The 21,614-nt window shown below is 38.8% G+C and overlaps 1 protein-coding gene across 4 annotated transcripts in view; it reads left to right on the top strand.

Annotated features, from left to right (window-relative positions):
- CDYL (chromodomain Y like) overlaps positions 1 to 21,614 on the top strand; it is a 106,304-nt gene that overhangs the window by 63,905 nt on the left and 20,785 nt on the right. For 3 of the 4 annotated variants that reach the window (XR_004241555.1, XM_032116338.1, XM_032116361.1), the window contains one exon: positions 19,436 to 19,480. The exons of the other annotated variant lie outside the window; for it this stretch is intronic. Coding sequence is in view for 2 of the 3 variants with exons in the window: in XM_032116338.1 (XP_031972229.1) it covers positions 19,436 to 19,480 (45 nt within the window). In the remaining variant the exon portion in view is untranslated. The remainder of the gene's footprint in view (positions 1 to 19,435; positions 19,481 to 21,614) is intronic. 4 annotated transcript variants of the gene reach the window in all.

Genomic DNA, 21,614 nt, shown 5'->3' with positions numbered 1-21,614 from the left:
TCACAGAGAGTGGAAGCTGGTGATCTCAGGTAGGGGTGCCGGGGAGGCAGTAAAAAGAAGCTGGAGACACTCTCAGGAAGGGAAATGCACCTCAGAAGTTTATTGTGATTTCAGTGTCTGCTGAATTTGAACCACCTTGGTAAAGTGCATAACCTACAAATTCCTTGAGTTGGTATTAGTATTCTTTCTGTGTGCTGTTATTTAAAAATAAAACCAGTAAACTTTTAAATTATTAGAAAATATTAGGATTGTGCACATTCTTCATGCAGAAAATTCCAGAATTACTTTAGTTTGTGGGAGTCCCTTATATTTTAATTATGTGTTGTATGAGGCTGTAATGAGAGGATGACTCACTTTGGGTGTACTGCATTGTACTGTTGTGTGGCAAATGAACCTCACTACATTAATACATTTGGATATGTACGACTTCCCTATTAAAAGGAAACCATGTAGTATCAATCAAAGGTGGCACACAGTGGTCTCAGAGTTGAGGTGTGGAGTAGGAAGGGTCAGGAGAGAGGGGAGTATTTGATAGTACTTGACTTCCTTTTAAATTGTGTTTTGTCTGCATGAAGTGATAACATTTTCTCTAACATGATGTCCTTCTACAAGTCTTTGTGGTGGTTGCTTAGGCTTTGCAATGAATGGAGATTAGAGGTCATGATTCAGCAGGAATTACATCAAAACTTCGTATGAAAGCTATCAGCAATGTCCCACAGAATCCTACAATACAGTGATTGCATGGCAGTATTACTAACACTTTCTGACAAGATTTCTTGCCTTTTGTTCGCTTTTGTATAAATACAAAATATTGTGTTAGGCACTTCTGAGTAACCATAGGTCATGGGGCTTGTCTATCAAATGTGCTCATCAGCACAGAGGCTGCAATTTGTGATTTTTTTTTTCCACAGTTGGAATGCTTTTTTTATATAACATTTTAAGTCAAAAGACACTGAGGTCATCTAGTCTGCACCCCAGTGCCTTCCAAGTCATTACGTTTCATCACTTACTGCTATATCGTGAGTTAGCTTCAGTTAGCCTAGAGAATTATCAGACTCCGGAGGCTAAATTTTGTTTGTCATTTAATGATGAATAGCAGGGAGTTGATTAGAAAAAATATGCTCAGATGAAAATACTTGTTTTGTGTGTCATGTTCTGCATAACATCTTGAGAGGATGCCATCTGCTTCTGAATAAATAAATAAACTGGATTCCTATTAAAAGAGCTTGCTTGCAGAAAAGCAGCTTATGTTTCAGTCATGTACACATAGCCTAGCTCTGGTAATGTGCCCTCCAAACACTTCCTTCTGGCAACCTCTGCTCTTCCCACCAAGACCTGTGCAGATTGTTATGCCTCCCTGAATGCCTGAGTGTGCTGACAGTGAAAAACTGTGTAGGCTGGTTATTAAAATTTCAGCTGAGGTCATCCTGATAAAGGGCTTGCTTTTGCCATTTGTAATTTCTTCCTTTAGCCTCCATCTCAGCTGAGGAAGAGAATAGTGGTGGGCTTACATGATTCCTTGGTAGATCTCTGCACTCCGGACTGGACTTTCTCTTGCATCTGAAAGCTCGGTTGGCATACGGAGCTTGATGAATGCAAGAGATGTATGAGGATTTTTTAAATTGCTGTTTCCCCCTTTAACAAGAAAAGGGTTGGGATTGTTTTGCTTTGTTGTGATCTTTTTGTGGGTTTTGTTTTTGTTGCAATTGTCTATAGACTAGCATATCACCAGAGAGACTTTTTAATTTTAAATGTGTCAGGCTGAGCTGTAGTCTGGAAAGATACCTGCAGGGACATCCAGCACGAATAGATTTTAAGATAGAAGGTCTCACAAACGCACTGCATTTTTTTTTTTTCTGGTATTGTCTAGGCTGTGAAGTTCTGCAAAAGTAAGGAAATTTTTAAGTGTCTTCTTCAGTTTCATTCAGTCTGTTGTATCCAGCCTCTTTGAAATCTTCATTCTGTACTGCGTTCTTGAAGGGAAGGAGAAATACAGCCACAAATTTCTATTAGGCAACCTAGCCCAAGCCAGCTATACTTTCCCCCCTAGTAAGTACTGTGGTTAAACATTAAGTAGAATTGCTTCCCTGCACTAGCTTGCTCAATGTCGTTTTTCCTTCTATCTGTCCCGCTTATCACTCCATGGTTTTGGCTGCTTGTTCCTGTCCATATCCTTTAATTTGAGACAGCCTATTTAAAGGGACTGAGCATGGGCTGAAACCAGCAGGCAACTGGGGAAAGCAGGATCTTGAAACTGGCACTGCTGCTTAATGAAGCATGCCCTAGGTGTATTTTGAACAGGTTTATTTTTTCTTTTTTTCCTCCTAAAAATAGCTGGTAAAGTGGTGAGGAGAGTTACCAAAGCTGATTTCTTCACTGAGCAAAAGCCCTTATTACAATGAGTAATAACTCTGAAGCCCCCTAATTAACAATCTCTGAGTTGCCCATAACCCTGATTGCAATAGACCAATCTGATACTCCCTCATAGATGCAATCAGTGTCACTAAGCAGCCTCTTCCAATACTGGCAATGTGTAATATATGAACTTAGAAACCTCTGAACTCTTACAGCAGTGGAAGGATTGCTTTATATCTCAACTAAGCTAATGCCGAGCCTTTTTAAGGACGATACCCTTTAGCCATTTCCATTCTTTGCATTGGCAGCTGTGTTCCTGTGGATGATAAGAATGAAGGTACCTGACTGAAACCTTTGCCTCAGATGAGAAGTTCGTAATTCAGACCCTGCAAAATGTGGCCTGGGCTATTAGTCTGTATGACTTTTTGGAACTAATGAAGGAAGTTGCCTTTTGACTTCATTTAAAATAATGTGTTAGCAGGTCATAGAGAGATAGAGGCTAACAAATTTCAAAATGCAGTATTTAACAGGTAAACATGTCTCTATTCTTTACTCACCTCTCTGATAAGAATAATTACCAAGATCTAGCAGTTAGTCCAATGAACAAGATATATTGGGTTGTATTTGGTTATTTTAAAAAAATTATGGGATTCAATCTTGTGGCTAAAGTTCTGGAGTTTTTTTGTTTTGCTTTTCATAATACATTTTGATATCCTTGTGAAGGTTGCTCAGGGCTTGTTTAAAATATTTGCTAGGATGGAAATCCCATGCCATTTGTAAACACTTGTTCCAGTGCTTGACTTACCTCATGAATTCTTTTTTAAACGTAATGTCAGCATTTCACTGGTTACAACTTTCCATGGCCCCACATAACTTAATGTGCACCTCCAGGAGTAATCGGGTTGTGCTTCTTCAGGGCCGTACATTAGGTAATTAAATACAGCATGATCAGCTCTCGTTAAGTGCTTTTTTCTAATGTGTCATGCCATCCTACATAAACTGCAGGAACCAAAATCTGAATAGTTTTAACTTGTTAACTTTCAGCATGGGAAGTCTGATTTCACAGGGAAAAGTTCTGAGAATCTCCCATCTACCTCAGCAAATAGTCAAATTGAGCTTGTCAACAGTATTCAGACCTTGTAAAGTATTAGCCATGCTTGAATCATTTGACTATTTGGACATGTAGCCTTCCAGTCTTTGTTACAAATTTCGAGAATTTGAGGGATCTGTTAGGACTTTTCAATTAGATGTTGTTACCAGGTGGGAATTCTGCGGTGTATGTTCTAGAGTAGGTTTAAATCTCTTAGGGAGTTAATGCCCATATTGGCTCTGTCTTTAGTGGTGCTGGTTTCTACCAGTAGCTTCAAACTAGCAAGATGGTATCTGTTTATAGTAAGCCTGTTACTCCAACACGTTTTCTCCAGTTAGAAATTCCAAACATCTTAAGAGCTGTGTAGAACAACATGTCACTGAAGCAATAAATATTGGCCTTCGTTCAAAATACAGCAGCATTGAAACTGAAACTATACGTGTGGAAAGCAGAATTTATTTTTAAGACTCAGGGATTTTGTTAGGGCTACAGCTTGGACAAAAGGAGGTGCTGATCATCTTAGTCCGTTCTTGTACTAAGAATTGAGTATTTGTTTTTCCTGACAGAGGTTGCATGATCTGTTCCTAAAATACATCTGTAATGGGAATTAAACCATCTCTAACTCTCTTTTCATAATATTTTTATTTGAAAAGTCCACTTCTTTTCTTTCCCCAGTATATTCTAATAGGTATAGGTCCAGCCAATGCTGTTCAGTAGTGGTTCTTCCAACAAGCAGTATCTGACTTGCAAATGCTGTAGAACAGCTGTCAAATCTCCATACTTACTTCTTCTGGACTAAAAAGACCTATTCTGTTAATCTTTCCTCTTATGTATTCCTTTTAAATCTCTTAACTTTGTTGATCAGCCATGAACAGTCCAACGTATCTCTTTTTAGGTACATTTCTCAAAACTGGATTGCTTCAGCAGATAATTAGTAGAATGTATCATCATTTGCAAGTTTCCTTATCAATGTGCCTCTGAATTGGGTGTTGCCTTCTTTTGTATATTAACATTTTTAATGGGTATAGACTTCATGATTGGTTACATAACCTGATAAACTTTCCTGTGTTCTGCTCCATAGTCTGTTATTCCATATTTTTAATGCATGTTTTATTTTTCTTCCATATAAATAAAAATTCTCTTTTCAAGCTGTCTTCCAAATTCAGCGATAAAATTTAGAAATCTGATACTCTACTTCTAAACATTTGCAGTCCTTCCAATTTGATGTAATCTGTTCATTTCATGAGTGTAGTTTCTCTTCTATTATCCAAGTCTTGATTAAAAAGTACTGGCTAGAATTGGGCCCAAGGCAGACCTTTGACTTGAAAAGTAATTTTAGTTTGATAGTGTGTGAATTTCTTCATGTATTTTTCAATTATTCCTATACCTTCCTTCTCTCATCTTCCATTGGTTGTTACCCTTAGAGAATAATTCCTTGTTTTGCCACCAGTCTCAAAAACATCTGTTCTCTTTTCTTTCCTTTTTACCCCTCATCATTAGGTTTTTTACTTGATTTCAAGCAACCTGTAGAGGTTGGTTGCAGGTGTGCGTGGGGTGTGTGCTGGTGGTAGTTTTTGTGTTGTGTTTTTTTGGGGGTGGAGGTTGTGTCTGTTCAAAATTGGGTGGCCAAAAGTAGGAGTCAAGATTTTATTGAAAAACTGACAGCAGTGGTCCAAATGTATTTACAGGGGGAAGCATAGTACTTCCACTGCGGAGGTGTTGCATCAGTGTTGTCCCCCGTCAGTTCCTATAACCAGTGGCCCAGTGACCCTCCTGATCTGTCACAGCACAGCTTTTTGGCAAGGCTTGTCTAATCTAGCAGCTATGACCTTCTGAGTTTTCATAACTTTGTTTGCTGTTTCTCAAAACTTTAGGGTGACATTAGCACCTGTGAGACTTTCTAGAGTCTGAAGATTTCCTAATTTTATCCTTGTAAAGCTAAAAAGGTGCTGAAGACAACTCACAACGGTTTGCAGCGACAGCTTAATACCTTATTTGCTTCTACTACACCAACATATATTCCACTACAGCAAGAAAATGTTTTTCTTTTTGTTTTTACCCTTTATTCTTTTCCCTCAGTGAGATTCCTAGATTATGGTTATGGTTTTTTGACTGGCACCAGAAGGGCTCAGCATTTTGCTGTCTCCATGCAGGACTGGGCTGTGCTCACTGCCCTACCTTCCTCCTCTGTAGAAGGGAGTAGCCTTGTAATGTACTTTGAAGTTGTGACCCACTCTCCCCCTCCCTCTGCATGACCTCTGGGTGATGGCAGCCCCCTGAACTGCCCCACATGAGGTTTGTCCATCCCACTATCAAGCACAACCTTGGGCTGCTTTAATTTATGTGTAAATTTTGATGAAGTTTAAATTGAAGTGTCTGCTGTTCCTGAATCAGTTGAAAATTCTAAATGTTGTGCATAGCAGATTTTAAAGATCACTCTGGTTTTAAAGATTAGCAGCCCATGATCTGTGGCTGTCTTTGCTATACATTGCTTGCTCAGTCTGGTCAGGTGATGTTGTTTGCAGATATTTGCAGCATGCAGCAAATTCACTTCTTTCTTACTTTGACAATTTTTTTTCTCCACACATACAATTCCCAGTGTTTGTAGTGCAGTGACTCTTTTATTGCACAGTGACCTGCAGTTTCAGTAGTTGACACTGCTGAATCAGTGCACTTTCTATTTCATTTTTATCTCCAGACTTTCCCAAAAATTATGCACTATGTTTGACTAATCTGAGTTTTATGCTTGTTCCTCTTCATACCACAGTGACAATTCTTTCTTTTTCCACATATTTCCCAGTGATCCTCATCCTTTCTTTTAAAATGGTTCCATAGTTATTTTAGTCTCTTTTTCCCTGTGAAGGTAAACCATTTATAGATCACTTGTACTCCAGGTATGTGGCCTAGTAGCCTTGTTACTAGGCCTTAGCTTATTTATATTAAGGTTGTTATTCAGAGGGTAGGGGGAAATACACATTCTCAGAAAATCACACAGATTTATATAATACTAGAATATGTACTGAAATAATGACTTTCCACATTAATTTTATCACTCCTATCTTGATATAATACAAGAAAGTCATCTTCAAGTTCCATTTTGTTTGCTAGCTGTACAGATTTATGGAATTTTTTTTTTGTCAAACAAATGCCTGGTTAAGATTTAAAAATTAAAAACAAAACATAATGAGTGAGGTCACTAATTATAAACTGGCAGAGCTTCAGTTAAGTGAATTCTGCTAAGAACTTTTCCTGTCCGGGCTCTGGCTTCCTGTCTCAGGCTTAAAGAAACAGCATGTGTATTCTAAAAACCCACTTGTCTTTGTGCCATGCATGCTTTTCACTTTAAAATGATTTTTTTGGACCTATTTAGTGCCATAAGCAGCAAAGCATTACCTGGGACTTTCCTGAAAACCTTTGACTCGCTCTGGTTTTAAATATATTCTAGAAAGTTGACAAATCTAGCCCGTGTTGGGTTTTTCTTGTTTGCAAGGTAAATATGACATCAGGCTTTTTAAGGACCAACTTCACGGGGTCACTATTGAGATGGATTAGAATACTTCATTGTTAAATTTAAAGGAAAATTCTCTGTGCTTAATAAAAATAATGGTAGTTTTTGTCCTTCATATTTTCTTTTCATCAAGATGCCAGTAAAGACCAAGTGTTTGTGCAAGAGTTTGACAAGTAAAAATGCATGTCTCAAAATTTAAATACAGTATGCAGTTTATGGGCTATCACAGGATGTTTACAAGGATCTTTATAGTTCTGTAAGAAGTGACAGTTTGCTCAAAGAACAAGCAAAATACCCTTAAGGGCAATATACTTCCTAAGAGGTAGTAGTCCGGAAGGTTTGGAGTGTAGAGCGATACTTTTGACACTGGACAGTGACAGAAAAGGTATCCTGGCTCACTGTGCAAATCAGAAAACTGTCTTTGACCAGAAATACTTAATTTAGGGCCTCTTGTAACCACATGCATGCAATTGCAGGTTTGCTTTTGCTTTTGTCAGCGGCAAATCTTAACTACTGCTGTGTGAAGGCTGCAGTGGGACACCTTCCTTCTAGTGCACCTGAGAGGGAAGTGGCATCAAAGAATTCTTAAATGTGGATTTTCTAAGGTGAAATATTTGTATATTGATTTGATAGTGCAATTTGTGGTGATATGTACACATACAAGTAAAAATATATTTAAGATAACATGGAAAATGAACTTGTGTCTAACATTCAATGTGTCTAATATTACCTGCCCCATAAAATTCCAGAAACTGATGCCCAGTTTTGGAATGACTGCTTCAGAGACTCCTGCCTTGTAAATTCACAGAACAGGATGACTACTGATGTAATACATATTACTGAGTAATACATAGCTCCCAAGCTAATTGGGAGCTTTTGTGGTCTAGAGGTAATAATATAGGTAGAATCCAGTAGTAGGCCTGTAGTCAGTCGTGTTCCCCAGGGAGCAGTACTGGGTGCAGTCTTACCCAACTTGTTTGTGAATGACCTGGATGAAGGGATGGAATGTACCCTCAGTAACTTTCCTGACAAAACTGAGGGGAGTGGCTGACACGCCTGAAGGCTGTTCTGCCATTCAGGACTTTGATAGGCTGGACAGTTGGGCAGAGAGAAACCTAATGAGGTTCAGCAAGGGTAAGTGCAGGGTCCTGCACCTGGGAAGGAATAACTCCAAGTACCAGCACAGGCTGGGGGCTGACCACCTAGAGAGCAGCTCTGTGGAGAAGGACGTGGGAGTCTTGGTGGGTGACAAGTTGACCATGAGCCAGCAGTGTGTCCCTTGTGGCCAGGAGGGTCAGTGTTATCCTGGGGTGCATCAGGAAGAGTGTGGCCATCAGGTAAAGGGAGGTGATTGATCATCCCCCTCTACTCGGCCCTAGTGAGGCCACATCCAGGGTGCTGTGTCCATTTCTGGGCTCCTCAGTACAGGAAAGACAAGGATCTGCTGGAGGGGGACCAGTGGAGAGCCACAAAGATGATTTGGGGTCTGGAGCATCTCTTATGAGGAGAGACTGCGGGTGCTGGGCTTGTTTAGTCTGGAGAAGGGAAGACTGAGAGATCTCAATAATGCATGTGAATATCTCAAGGGTGGGTGGGTGTCAACGGGATGGTGCCAGACTCTTTTCAGTAGTCGCCATCAACTAAAACACAAGAAATTCCACCTCAACATGAGGAAGAACTTCTTTACACTGAGGGTGGCAGAGCTCTGGAACAGGCTGCCCAGGGAGGTCGTGGAGTCTCCCTCTCTGGAGACATTCCAAACCCTCCTTGATGTGTTCCTGTGTCACCTGCTCAAGGTGACCCTGCCTTAGCAGGGGGGTTGCGTTTGATGATCTCCAGAGGTTCCTTCCAAACAAAATGATTCTGTGAATAAACAATAAGGGTGTGTGCGTTATTATATCTCAGTTAAATGAAATAGGCTTTAAGCAACATTGTTTGGTTTTTATTGTTAGTATAATAGGCTTTTGCCCACAAAATTTACTGGACAGACTATAGAATCAAGTGTTTGGGGTTTTTTTTGCCTATCTTAGGGAGAATTCAAGTTTCATTGCCTGAGTCTGCTGCTCTGAATTAATAACATGAGTAAATCTAAGAGTTATTATCTCCATATCTCTACTGTAAATTTAAAACTCTACATCATTTGATAAATTTGGTGAGGTATTTTATTATTTGGTGGGGACTTTTTTGGTTTGGTTTTGTTTTGGCATGTTATTAAAGGTCAGAATAATAAGACATCCTGAGACTGTGTCTTTTACGTATATAGAAATCCCTACTTCTCAGCTATTCTGCTGTCTGGTCATGCCAGGGATCTAAGATCAGCATGAAGTCATTAAGGAAGTTCTTATGTTGGTTGTAAGTGCTACAAAAATATCAGGCTGATCTAAATCCCTAAGTTTTTTGAAGACAGTTAATACGCTGTGAAGAGTCATTTCAATTCATGGACATGAAGGGCATTTCCTGCCTCTTCTGTTTCTTTTAATCTTCTCATGATTTTTCTCAGGTGATTATTGAAAAATTCAGTCTGGTGGGAGAAAGGCTCAATAGCAAATGAATAATTTGTGGCCTACAAAACTAAGAGTGTTTCAGAAAGGAAAAAAAGAGATTCTGCCCACTATTTTTTGAGAGCATCTCATCAGTGCTTTCCCATTACACTTCTGAAATTACTTTTCTGGGCCTTGTTTCAGTACATAATATAAATAAAATAGATGGCTCTGGCTGGGAGGTAGAGCCATCTTTACCTTACAGAGTGTAAAGTTAACAATTTTATAAACTTCTTCCGGTAACCTGCAGTAATGGGTAATTAATTGTAGCATTCCTGAGATTTCGGGTTTTGGCTTAAAATAAGCAAATGCCAAGGACATAGTACTCTTTCAGTATCAGCCTATCTTATTTTATGGAGCATATGGGTATGTTCTTTCTTACAGACATTTTTTGCTCATTTCCAGTGTGATTTTTCATTAAGGTCACTGGCATGTATGATTTTTCTCATAATTACAGTTGCATACTTCTCATAGGTAATTGCTTGATAATAGTGCAGATAGTTTACCATACTCGATCTTTCTATAAAAGAGCTGATATTTCTTCAAAGCTCTATTTTGTGCTTTTAATAAAAAGTTGAATTTTACTTTTGGAGACATGAATGTGTTTCAAGAGGGTTTTGGAACACCTTTTTTCCTTTAAAGTGGGTTTATTCTTTTTCAGTAGAGGCAAATACTGTGACACTGTTCTATGCTTGTTGCTACCCAAACAAAAAATTATGTGATACCTCAGAACTAAGTTCAGATTTATACTTGTTATTTCTCTATGTGTTACCTTCACTTCTTCTGCCCTTCTGTTTCAGCTTTTCAATACAATCCCCATGGCGTGAGTTTGGGTTTTGATACTAATAGGTTTCTTAGGTTTTTTTGTTTGGTCCATGTTTTTGGCCCTCACTGTGTAACAGTTTTTCACTTGCTGTGAGGTGAAAAGTCAGTGGGATAGAAATGAAACCTGCAGAGAATGTTAGTCTTTGATTTCCAGATTACTTGATAGGATTTAGCAGTAAAATCTGTAAGACAGCAAGGAGCACTATATAAGAGTGCCACAGGCTTCACTGAGTGCAGATTTCTATAAAACATTTCCTACTTTGAAAGGTTATTCCCTCAGATATGCCTAAGTTTCCTGAGCAGAAGACATTATGCTTCATCTGATGCGTGCTGTTCCACAGCCCCCTTTTTCTTCCAGTCAGTTTTATCGTGAAGGCCTACAGAAGGATGTTCTTTGTTTTGTCTTGGTTCCATCTTTAAAATATTTAGATTTCTGTAGGATGTCAGTATTTGTGGTTGGTTTATATTTGTTTTTTTTCTCTTGCAACTATTGTTAGACATTTTAAATTGTGAAACAGATAAACAGCTAAAACACAAGTATTTTAAAGTTTAGAGGGTATTTATTTTCTTTGTCTGTGTATCTTTCTCTCAAAACATTGTACATTGTTACAGACCAAAGGAATTCCATAGACAAACACTTTGTTTTACCAGATGGGTTTGTCTGAAATACCCAGGATTGTTACATTCATTTTATTGCAGTTGCTACCAGCACAGTAGAAGTAATATTCTATCCTCCACTGCTGTAGTGGTTAGGACTTTCCTAATCTTTGTGCTGCCATAGTATTGCTATTCTTACCCTCTCATGAGGTTATGGTCTGGCAAGTGTGTTTCAAGTTGCACTGACCTTTTTTTGCTCTAAATATCTTGTATGTGTTCATGGACTACTCTTAAATGTTTTATTTATTTATGAAACTTCGGCACTTTGAACTTTCAATAGGGATGTGAATATTCAATTTGAATGACAAATTTTCAAAATATATCAAGTTTGGGATGAATGTATATATGCTGAAAAATGTCTGCGTGCTTCTGATTGTTTACATTTGATTATATGCCAGTTTTGCTGTTTTATGGTAATACTTATGAATATGTACCTTGTCATATTTTGTGAAAGAAGATACATCTTTAAGTGGTCATATTGTTAAATTAACCAAGAAATTAGTCTTTACTAAGAGATAACAACAACTATTTTTCAAATATAGGTTATAGATGTAAATTAGATGAGACAATGTTAAATTAATTTAATGAACTTTAATACTAAAATCCACATAGTAAAAGAATCAATTACACTGGGGAAAAAAACCTGTACAGAAACTGAATTTAACAATAATTGATTCTTTTGAATCATAAATGCAGCTTTGGTAAGCAGATGAGAAGGAACACTTTTCAGTGCAAATTGACATCTCTTAGTATAATAGATGAAGGAATATCTTTTCCAGGAAGAAATTTTTAAAACAAAAAGAAAGGTTTACAAAGAACTCTGTGTGTGTGTGTGTGTGTATGTTCACACAGGCTAACTTCCAGTGCAATGTCTGATGGTTAGTTTTCCATTGAAAGTGTAACAGGGAGTCATTGCTATATGTCACATTTGTTGGGGCTGGATTGTTTTTAGCCATCTTACTTGCAGTATTTAAACTTTGTGAAAGTGCTGAAACTTTATTGGCTTGAGATTTTAGCCTTTTGAAAAGAGGAGGGGCAAAAACCTCAAGCTCTTTAGCTATTATCCAAACTTAAATTGCTAGAGAATAAAGGAAAGGAAAAGGAAAGGAAAATGTCAATAGCAGAAAGTTCTGCAGTGAGTATTGGGATTGCATCAGAGGAAATTATATGGTAGAAATGTATGGGATGTCAGGAGTTCCCATATCCTGAGAATGTCATCTGTTGCTCTGCAGTTTGCTTTCTGAATATCTTTGCTGTCAAAAGTGGTGCAGCTGATAATCTGCTCCTCACACAAGCCTTTGTGCGATGATTTGCAATTTAACAGAGCTTTGGCCTGTGTGTCAGAGATGTGCTTTTGCTATCATGCTATAATCCGTTCAGACTTGGCCACCTTTAAGTCTTTCTAAAAATGTTTGGCTGTGTGCACACTCAGCAAAGCTCTCTTCGTTTTTTATCCTTTACGTTGCCTGAAGATCGCCTACACTGAACACAGTCTGGCTTGGAAATGAATGTAACGATGCCTGCAGATGTTTCCTACTAACATGATGCTAACAGCAGAGGAAGCAGTCTCCTTTTCAGTGAACAGATCTCAGCAAAGAAATAGACATCCTTAAAAAGATGTATGTTTGTTTGTTTGTTTTGTGGGTGTTTTTTGTTTGGCTTTGAAGTGACTGAGTTTTGTAACCAGCTCCTTTTGCTATGGGATGGCTGGGCCTGGAGCAGCTGAGGCTTGCTCTGGGCAGACCAGGTGGGGAAGGGGCTGCTCACCAAATTGCAGTCAGCTGTGGCTGCCTCTGCTGGCAGACAGCTAAATGGTCTTTCTGCTTCAACTCCTTTCCCCTCTACCTCCTTCTTTCTTGCCGAGTTTCATCAGCCTTTTTTATCTTTCTCTAAGGTAACCCTGTGCTTTGCTGTACAGGGGTGTCTCTCTCTGTGCCCTTGCTGTGTCCTTTCCATGCCTGTCCTGCTGGGAGCCCATCACCTCCTGCCTGCCAGCCTGGGACAGCAGCTGTGAACTGGCAGAAGGACAGAAGCACCACCAGCCTGGACCACCGTCCTGCAACTCTTGTTCACTACTGAACACTCCTGTGGCTCATGATGATGTTTCTCTGACAAAGTATTCCTTGATTTAGGGAGGGGGAGAAAGGAGGAATCTGAAGGCCTCTCAAGAGAGAACTGGCTCTGCTTTGGCTGAGACTCACGGAAAACCTAGTTTCCCCCTTCCCTCTCCCGTATGCTTTGTATATCAGTTAACTTCCAGCATTCATGAGTGGCTAGTAACACTGGGCAATGCTGGACAAAACAGGCAGTTGCAGAACCACTCTTAAGTCCAAAAAAGGAGAAGAAATACCCTCAAAAATTAACCATTGTCATCCCACCTCGATGAATGCAGTAAGTCAGGGAAGCATGGCACTCTTGAACTGTTTATGTCCACTCTTGCTATTGTTTTATCAGATAGTCCAGACTCCCCCATGTCAGGGGAAAAGTGATTTTATTATGGTTCGCACTTAAATGCCAGTCAGACTGGCTTTACTTCTCTATCTGTAACCCTGCCAAATTCTAGTTTAACACCAAGCACTGCAGAAGGTCACCTCAGAGAATGATTCCTAGAGTCAGCCATAAACTCCCTTGGGCAGTCCTAAAGGTATTGCACTAAGTTTATCCGATAATAGCACCCATATTCAATTTAGATAGTATTTTGGTTGTGCTGAAACTAAGGAGATTAGCAGTTTGCCCTGATGAATGGCTGTTCTTGTTCCTCACCCTTGAAGAAAAATGGAATTGTCATTTTTAATCTAATCATCTGGAAGCTTCCTCTTACCCCAGCCTATCTTTCTCATCATTATTTTGAAACAGTTAGAAGGCTATCATTTCTTGTACCCAGTCACAGAGTCCAGTCTTCTGATTTGGAAGTATTTTACAAATAATGTGTAAAACAAGAGTAATTTTTACATCACTGAGATCATTGCAGAAATTACCATTTCAGAGTGGAGACTGCCATCCATAGAAACATTATTACAAAGATCTTACATAGTGTGAGACCCTAAGCTTTATGGCAGAGGGACAGATACATATATTGGAGCTGGGGTTGTGGCTTCCCAGCCAAATATTCAGGCCTCTCCACAGAAGAGGATTCTTTCCCTCCAGAGTTGATTCAAGGACACAGGCAGAGCTCTCCCCACCAGGACTGAATGCAGCAGTTAGCTGAGAATCCGATTGTCACTTTCCACAGTGTGCTAATCTGCACCTGATACCTTAGATCCAGGTACCTTGTCTTGGTATTCCAGCTTGTTGAAAGGCAACTGCCTTTAGGTCAGGGGGAAAAAAGGCCAAAGTGTCGTCACATATGCATCACAGAATACTAGGAAATAGGGTTGGAAAAGACCTTTGTCATCTAATCCATCCCCCTTCCCCCCAGACTGCTCTGCTGATGCTGTTGTTGATTCAGTCAAAGTGTTTTCACATGCAGAGGAATCCATCAGGATCACTGAGAAACACCTGTAGCTCTGGGGTTAAAGAATGTGCCAGCTAGTAACTGTTGTGTCAGTGTGCAGGAATAAAAGCAAGGAAATGCAAAATGGAGGTACATTTTCTCTGAGGGTCATGTGGTGGAACAGAAGGTGTTTTAGGCAATGTGATAGAGTCAGAATGCCATCTGCTTTTGTAGATGCCCTCAGGACATCAGGAGTGTTGATAACTCTAGCTGGTCAAGGATGTAGTGGAAAACAGTTTTATGAGCAAATTTTTCATTGAAAATAATGTGCATATCTCTGGAGATGCTTGGTTTGCTGTAGAACATTTTTTTGTCTGTGAGAACTACAAAATGGGGAGAATTTTGCTTTCAGTATCTGGCTTGAGTTTACTTGTTGTAGTGTTTGGTTGTATCAGAACATTGTAAGGCAGCTCTTGGGCATATAATAGGATGGATTACAACACGCAGCAGTGGATGTACATTATTTTAAACGGGCTGTGCTTCACTTTCTTTGCTTATGAGTCCTGATTTTTTGCTTTGTTGTGTAGTATGGCTGTACAGGGCCATCAGTGCTAGCGAGCATGTGTGGGACAAATGCTTTGGCTTTTGTAATGGCATCCTAGTAGGAGAGGAGGTGTTTTTGGAAGGAAATAATTGTTATAAGTTGTTGTTTCCAGTTGATTTGTGACCACTGAAATGTAGTTTTTTAAGTTACCAAAATAGAGTGAAATCACTGATAGACCTTTTCAAAGGGTGATCTAGAAACAGCACAGGCCTGAATTCAAGCCACTGACTTCCCTTTACCACAGAAAGAAAACATATTTTCAATTAAATAATTTCTGTCTTTCAGCTAAGCATGTGTGGGACTAAAGTTATGATCAATTTTAAATGTAGCATATAGTGCTGGGTATGTTCTGCTTCAATTTTAACATTCCTCAAGGAGAATCCATTGATATAACTGCTGTATTAGTGTCTGCAAATTTTATTGTTTCTTATTTATTTTTGCTACAAGTAACATGCAGACTATGGATTCATGTTCATACACCAAAAGAATTAAAACTACTATATTAACTCCAGTAGTAAATGCTAAAATTATATTATTCCTGAATGGATATGGGCAACATTCCTTTTAACAATAGAAATTGCAGCAGAAGTAAAGCTTTGAACAGGGAAGAATAGAATCCTCTTTACAAATTACTACAATTTATTAAGTATACATCTGACCTTGTTTTGAAGCAGTATTTTTACTTCAGAACAGTTTGAGAACTGTTACATAGAAGGAGTAAATCTTAAAACAAAAGAACCACCTGTTTAGGTTTGTTGTGTTTCCAGTTTATCCTCTGAGCCAAAATCCATTTGTCCACTTCTGCATTTGATTACTTTCTACTTCATGGTCATCATAGTGGGTTTTCAGATGTTACAGGGAACATATATAAGCTAGATGAAAAAGAAGGGGAAATTTTGAACTTTAAACCTTAACCATCCTAAAAGGAAGGGGAAGGCTTTGCTTCTCGGCTGGTATGCACAGTGAAAGACTTGTCTTGTGGAGAAGCAATTGGGAGAGAACACCCAAAGTGGAATAGTGTGAGTCTTTCTCTGGAAGCAAAACTGTTTCATGAGCTGGTAATCATAGAATCATTTAGGTTGGAAAGGGTCTTTAAGTTCATCTCAACCCAGCACTGCCAAGTCCACCATTATGCCATGTCTTTAAGTACCACATCTGCATGGGCAGTGTGTTATGGCATGTGAAAGGAATGTGTTTTACAGTGAAATCTACTATTTACCATAGCCATTACAAAAACCTTTCCTAATAGCTTTAGCGTTTGTATCCTTTTCACTGTTTTCTGTGTCCTTCAGAAGACTGACAAAGTTGGCGACTACATAATCCCAAATCGGCTTTTTGAGTACATATTGCACTAATATAATTCTCAGAGATGTCAGGGCACTCTCTAACAGCATTTTCTGGGGGCTTACTGGAGCTTTTGTTAGACAGATTTGTGAAGCCTCAGCTTGAACTTTAGTCCCTTTTCCTCTCCCTTGTAGTCTACTCTAGCATTTATTGTAGTCAAAACTCTTGCTGCCTGGACCTAGCAGGCAGGGAAGTCCCTGCTTGTGAAGAGGAGGTGATGAATAGTCACACTTCTCTGACTGTCCCTGTTTGTGCTTCATCCCACTGCAGACTGTGGCAGCCTCAGCGGATGCGTGGCTTTACCTCCCACCTCCCACTGTAGCTCATGTCTCAGTGGGACATCCTGTTCGCATTTTCTTTCCTGGAACAAATTTTCTTGTTCCTTTTTTTTCTCTAGCTAAGCATTGATAAACTACAAATTGATGGCAGCAATGATATGGCACTGTATTTATCTTGCAGATAACTGCAACAGTTTTCCTCATGATTTTTTGGGAGAGTTTAAGGAGTTTACATTACAGGCTGTTTTCTACAGTAAAAAAATAAACTAATCCACAGATATGGTCTAAAGTACAAGTCCCATTATGTTTGCAGAAGTAGTTCCCAATCATAGTGTATTTTGTAGCCACGGAACTGAAATATTAGAAGATAGATTCACAGCAGGAAGCGGGTTTTAAAACGCTAATTGTTATTTGCTAGTCATTAAACTGGAGAAGAATGTGTTGCTGTTCTCTTTAGACATGGTGCTTTTCATGTTACTCTGTAAATCCTGTCCTCTTTCCCCTGCCTCTCCCCGATGAGTTCCTGGTCAGCAGCAGCACATGGGAACTGATCAGGCTGAAAATTAACCCAATGCACCCCACAAAAATGTTTGGCTTGTTCCTGCTGTTACATTAGTTTTGTCCGTTTTTGTGGGGATTCTGGCATGTCTTCATTTGTTTATGTCAGTTTATTACTCATTTCTTGACACTTAGTCAGAAGTTGATATTTCTGTCCAAATAATGAGCCTAGAGTAGGAAAGCACTAATACTTTTGCCCAGATACTCAGTAGTGATAGTTGAACTATATTTAATGTTTTTTGTAAACTTGGTTTAGGATCCCATTTGTCTTACTCGAGACTGGGAAAGGAAAAAACAAGGGAGGTAAAACCACAGTTGATAATTTTAAACTGGAATTTGGTTGAACTCTGGAATGGTCCAGCAGATGCATCAGTGGATGGTGGGATGGTATTAAGGAACCCAGCTGCCTTGTGTCTGGGTTAGGCAGAAATACCTGCTCTGAGTTTCTGGCAGACTATACAAGCAAGAAACAGGGGAATGAAAGGAAACAAATCTTAGTTTTGATGTTATGTAAACTAGATTGATACTTAAGTACCTCAAAGTAATTCAGTATGTGCTGCTTGCCCAGGTCACAGGAGCGTGCTGAGGCTTATGGAAGGAGTGATCTTCCTGAATTTTCCAACTAAACAGAATGCCAGTCTGCTGGCAAGAGCAGTCAAGCCCAAGGACATACATGCAGCAGACTTCCTCCTTGTAGCAGGAATGAACTTGGTTACTCTATTTGTGGTGTTGATCTGATATGAGCCTGGATGTGATTGCGCTGCTTTTTGCTTGTAGTCTCTTACCTGGTTTTGTGGAGTGAGAGGTGGAGTCAGGAAGGGAGTAATCCCTCTTTGAAATACAAAACCCTCATTAATTCTTTTAGAAATTTCGGTAAGTGTATAATTTTGTTTAAAAATCAATGAAAAGGATGATCCCTCTGCAACATTTTTCTTAATTGTGGTGATTCAAAAGAACAGCTTGAAAAATACACTTCTTTGAGATTGACAGCAGTTTGACTGAGCTGTAGGGGGAAATATCTGATGGTGTGGTATCTTTTGTGATGTAGCTGGAGTGGAAAAGTCATCAACTATTGTAACTAAAAAAAAGCCAAGGTGTTTATGATTGCAAAACACCAATATGTTGATGTATAGATAAGAACAGAATGGAATAAGCAATAACTTTTGTTCCAGTTAACTGCTAAGCCTAGGGCAGCACATTAGTGATATGGCGACGTATTCTGAGATCAAATGGAGATGCAGAGTTTCTTATAACTCTGTATATCAAACTGCCAGTGACAGAGAATGTCCACAGACCATCCTTATACAATAACTCGGAAATCTTTGTTGCTACAAATTTCCACTTTTGAGCATCAGTACATTTTAGGATTTTTAGGAAGTAAAATAATTTTGGATAGAAAATTTTTAAACAGATTTCCAACTTGACAGAACTAAGAGTAATTCTATGTCTACAGTTTCGATGCTGAGCAAAATAGGGTTGCTGCTGTGATGAGGTTATTTTTAAATCCTGAAATTTACATGTAAGTATATATGACAGGAAGCTTCTGATTCATATTTTGTAATGGTATGAAACTGCAAAATATTGGTAAAATATATTCCAAGTAATGAGTGACCACTTGTAAAAAGATGAAATTTCTCGGTAATACCCAGTATGGCTCTCCTGAGTATTGCTTTGGATCTCCAGTAGGTTTTAACTGGAAGGACACTTTTGAAACATTGCCTTGAGAGCAGTCTTGTTTATAAACAGAAATAAACTGAAGAGGTTTATGGCTGCCTTTTTAAAACAGTGTTTCTTCCACCTATACCTGAAACTACCTCACTACAAATTTTATTACCCAAGGTACCTTCCAAATTTGCTAGTCTTTAAGCAAGCAAGTCTCGGAGGTATTTCACTTAGTGTGATGTATTTCCCATATAGACTATCACATTTGTCTGTTTCTCCTTTTTTACTGTCAGTCAGCAGTCTTGTCATGGTTAATCCTTTTAGTCTGTCATTTGTTGTATGTACAATATATTCATACCCATCATAATTATTTCTCTGGTTTCTTATGGCATGCTGCTTTCACCACTAGTATTTTAATTGACTTTGTAGCTTACACTACATCTCACTTTTGGTTTTGTTCTAATTCTCCTCTCTCTTTTTTTCTTTATCACTAGAAAAATAGTTTGTGTTGAGCATCTGTAACTATGAGAACTTCAGAGTTTTACTTTGCATTTCTAATACCCGTTCTTTATCTGTTTTAGCATCTCCCTGTATTCTTCCCAGTGTTCTTTACTTCCTATTTTCTTGTAAGTATAGCATATTCTCTTTTTCCCCTCAGTTTCTATTGACCTGTTTAACCATGTGGAGTTAATTGAAGCTACATCTCACTCCTGAAGAAAATAATTCAATTACTGTATAAGTTCAGTTTCATTTTTACACCCTCTCCTTATGCCTGGGGTATCTTGCTATTTGTCTGAAAAGTATTTAATGCAATATCTTTTTACATAATATAGCTATCTAAAATTGCACAGTATTCATCTTAGGAGAAATTAAATTTCAATTCCATTCTGTTTGTTTAGTGGTTGGAATCTGACATGAACAGGTGGGTCCCTGGCAGGTTTCAGGAAACAACCAGTCATGTAATTCATCTATCATTCTGTCTTATCTATGACATGTTTAAATGGTTTCCAAGTTAAAATTGAGCTCACAATTGTGGCTGCTTATGTACTAGTCCCATTATTTTTGTGTACACGATCTTTGCTTTACTCAATAGCAATTCTTCTGTCTTTTGTGTAGTGACTCCCCTTGATATTTTTGTTTTGTCTGTGTGTTCTTAATGGGTCATTTCCTAAGGCAAGATTCAGCATTGTAGGCATCTACTGTACCTAAAAATGTTCAGACCCTGTCACCCATGAACCATGTCTTAGTAAATATAAGTCCGAGCACAGCTTTATGAACTTCCTGCTGAACACGTGAGGCTTCAGTGCTGGACTTTGGAATTGCAGCAATGGGAGTTGTAACAACCTGCAAGGCCAAAATTCAAATGGAGATTTCTTTTTTATCTTTTCCCTGCTTTTTCAAATTAACAGGTTGTAGATGTAAGTCCTTTTGTGAATTTGCAGCGATGATATATTTAAAAATCTATGAATTTGCTCTTGAGCTGTGAACACATCAGTATGACTCCTGTGAAAAGATGTGCTCCTGCCTACATCACTAAATAGTCAAATAAGTAGTACTTTCCTCTTGCCAGCTACACAAACTGTAAAATTCTCTCTGAGGCCACTACATACTTTGATTTAAAGTATCAGACATGATACACTTTGTTCTTGGCTTTTGTGTAGCAACAGGCATTATGGCACCTAACTAAACCTCCCTTGGTTTTGGTAGGGTTGATACTAGTTGCTAAGTCCTACTCTCTGAGACAGACCTTAACTGGTTTGGCTTTTATGAAACTTGTCTGGAAATTTGCCTTAAACCACGTGCTTTTCTCTTGATTGGTTGTTTTCTCTGCCACAGATGCAGCTTCCTAATTTCTTGATTTTTTTTTTTCCCCCATCAAAATTTCAGCCTCCTAGTATTAGTCTTTGTAATAATTTAGAAGTTGTGGTTTCTTATTTATACATTGGTGCTACTGAAACAATATGTCCCACTTAAATATCACAATGCTAATTCTATTGCTTCTTTAGCTGTATCTTCTGTCTAACAATAGTATCAATGTTGGTACTTTTATTTTAATCTAGATACTTATAATTTCTGTAAATAAAAAAAATCCAGTACTTAATAAAAGCAGATTCTTACAGGAAAAAATAGCTTTTGGGGATTGGGACCACTTGTAACTAATAATCCTGGCTTCTATATTCCTTGCTTTGTAGCCTGAGGGAAGCCACTTTGGCAGCTCTGAACAATTTTCTATGTATGGCAGCATGTGTTAACTACTTAATTAGTGGTTTATGTACTTATCAGTTCAGGTGTTTTGTCTGTGAGATTTTTCCTTTGATAATTTGTTCATAAATATGACAAGAGTCAATGAAGTAGAAAGCCTAAGGTCTTACACAGACACTTACTGCTTTCCTCAGCAATATGAAGAGCATGCACCCAAATAGAGCCCATGCATGTGATCCATCCTGCTGTGTTAGGGCAGCTCACTGCCTCCAGCCCTTCCAGCTGCTGGCTGAGATGCCTTCCCTGTTCACCGCCTTCCGCTGTGGTTATTTCCTTGTGATTTATCATGGGCATGTTTTTGGGGCGGGGGGAGAGGGTTTATTTATTTACCACTTTATTGCAAAATTTGATGAAAACTTGTTCTTATAATGGGCATTTTCCCTAGACTTGTGGCCATCATCATAGAATGGTTTGGGGTGGAAGGGATCTTAAAGATCATCCAGTTCCATCCCCTCTGCCATGGGCAGGGACACCTTCCACTAGACCAGGTTGTTGAGA

Source organism: Corvus moneduloides, chromosome 1, assembly GCF_009650955.1.
Source record: "Corvus moneduloides isolate bCorMon1 chromosome 1, bCorMon1.pri, whole genome shotgun sequence".
NCBI lineage: Eukaryota > Metazoa > Chordata > Aves > Passeriformes > Corvidae > Corvus > Corvus moneduloides.
This window is presented reverse-complemented; position numbering and strand designations above follow the sequence as displayed.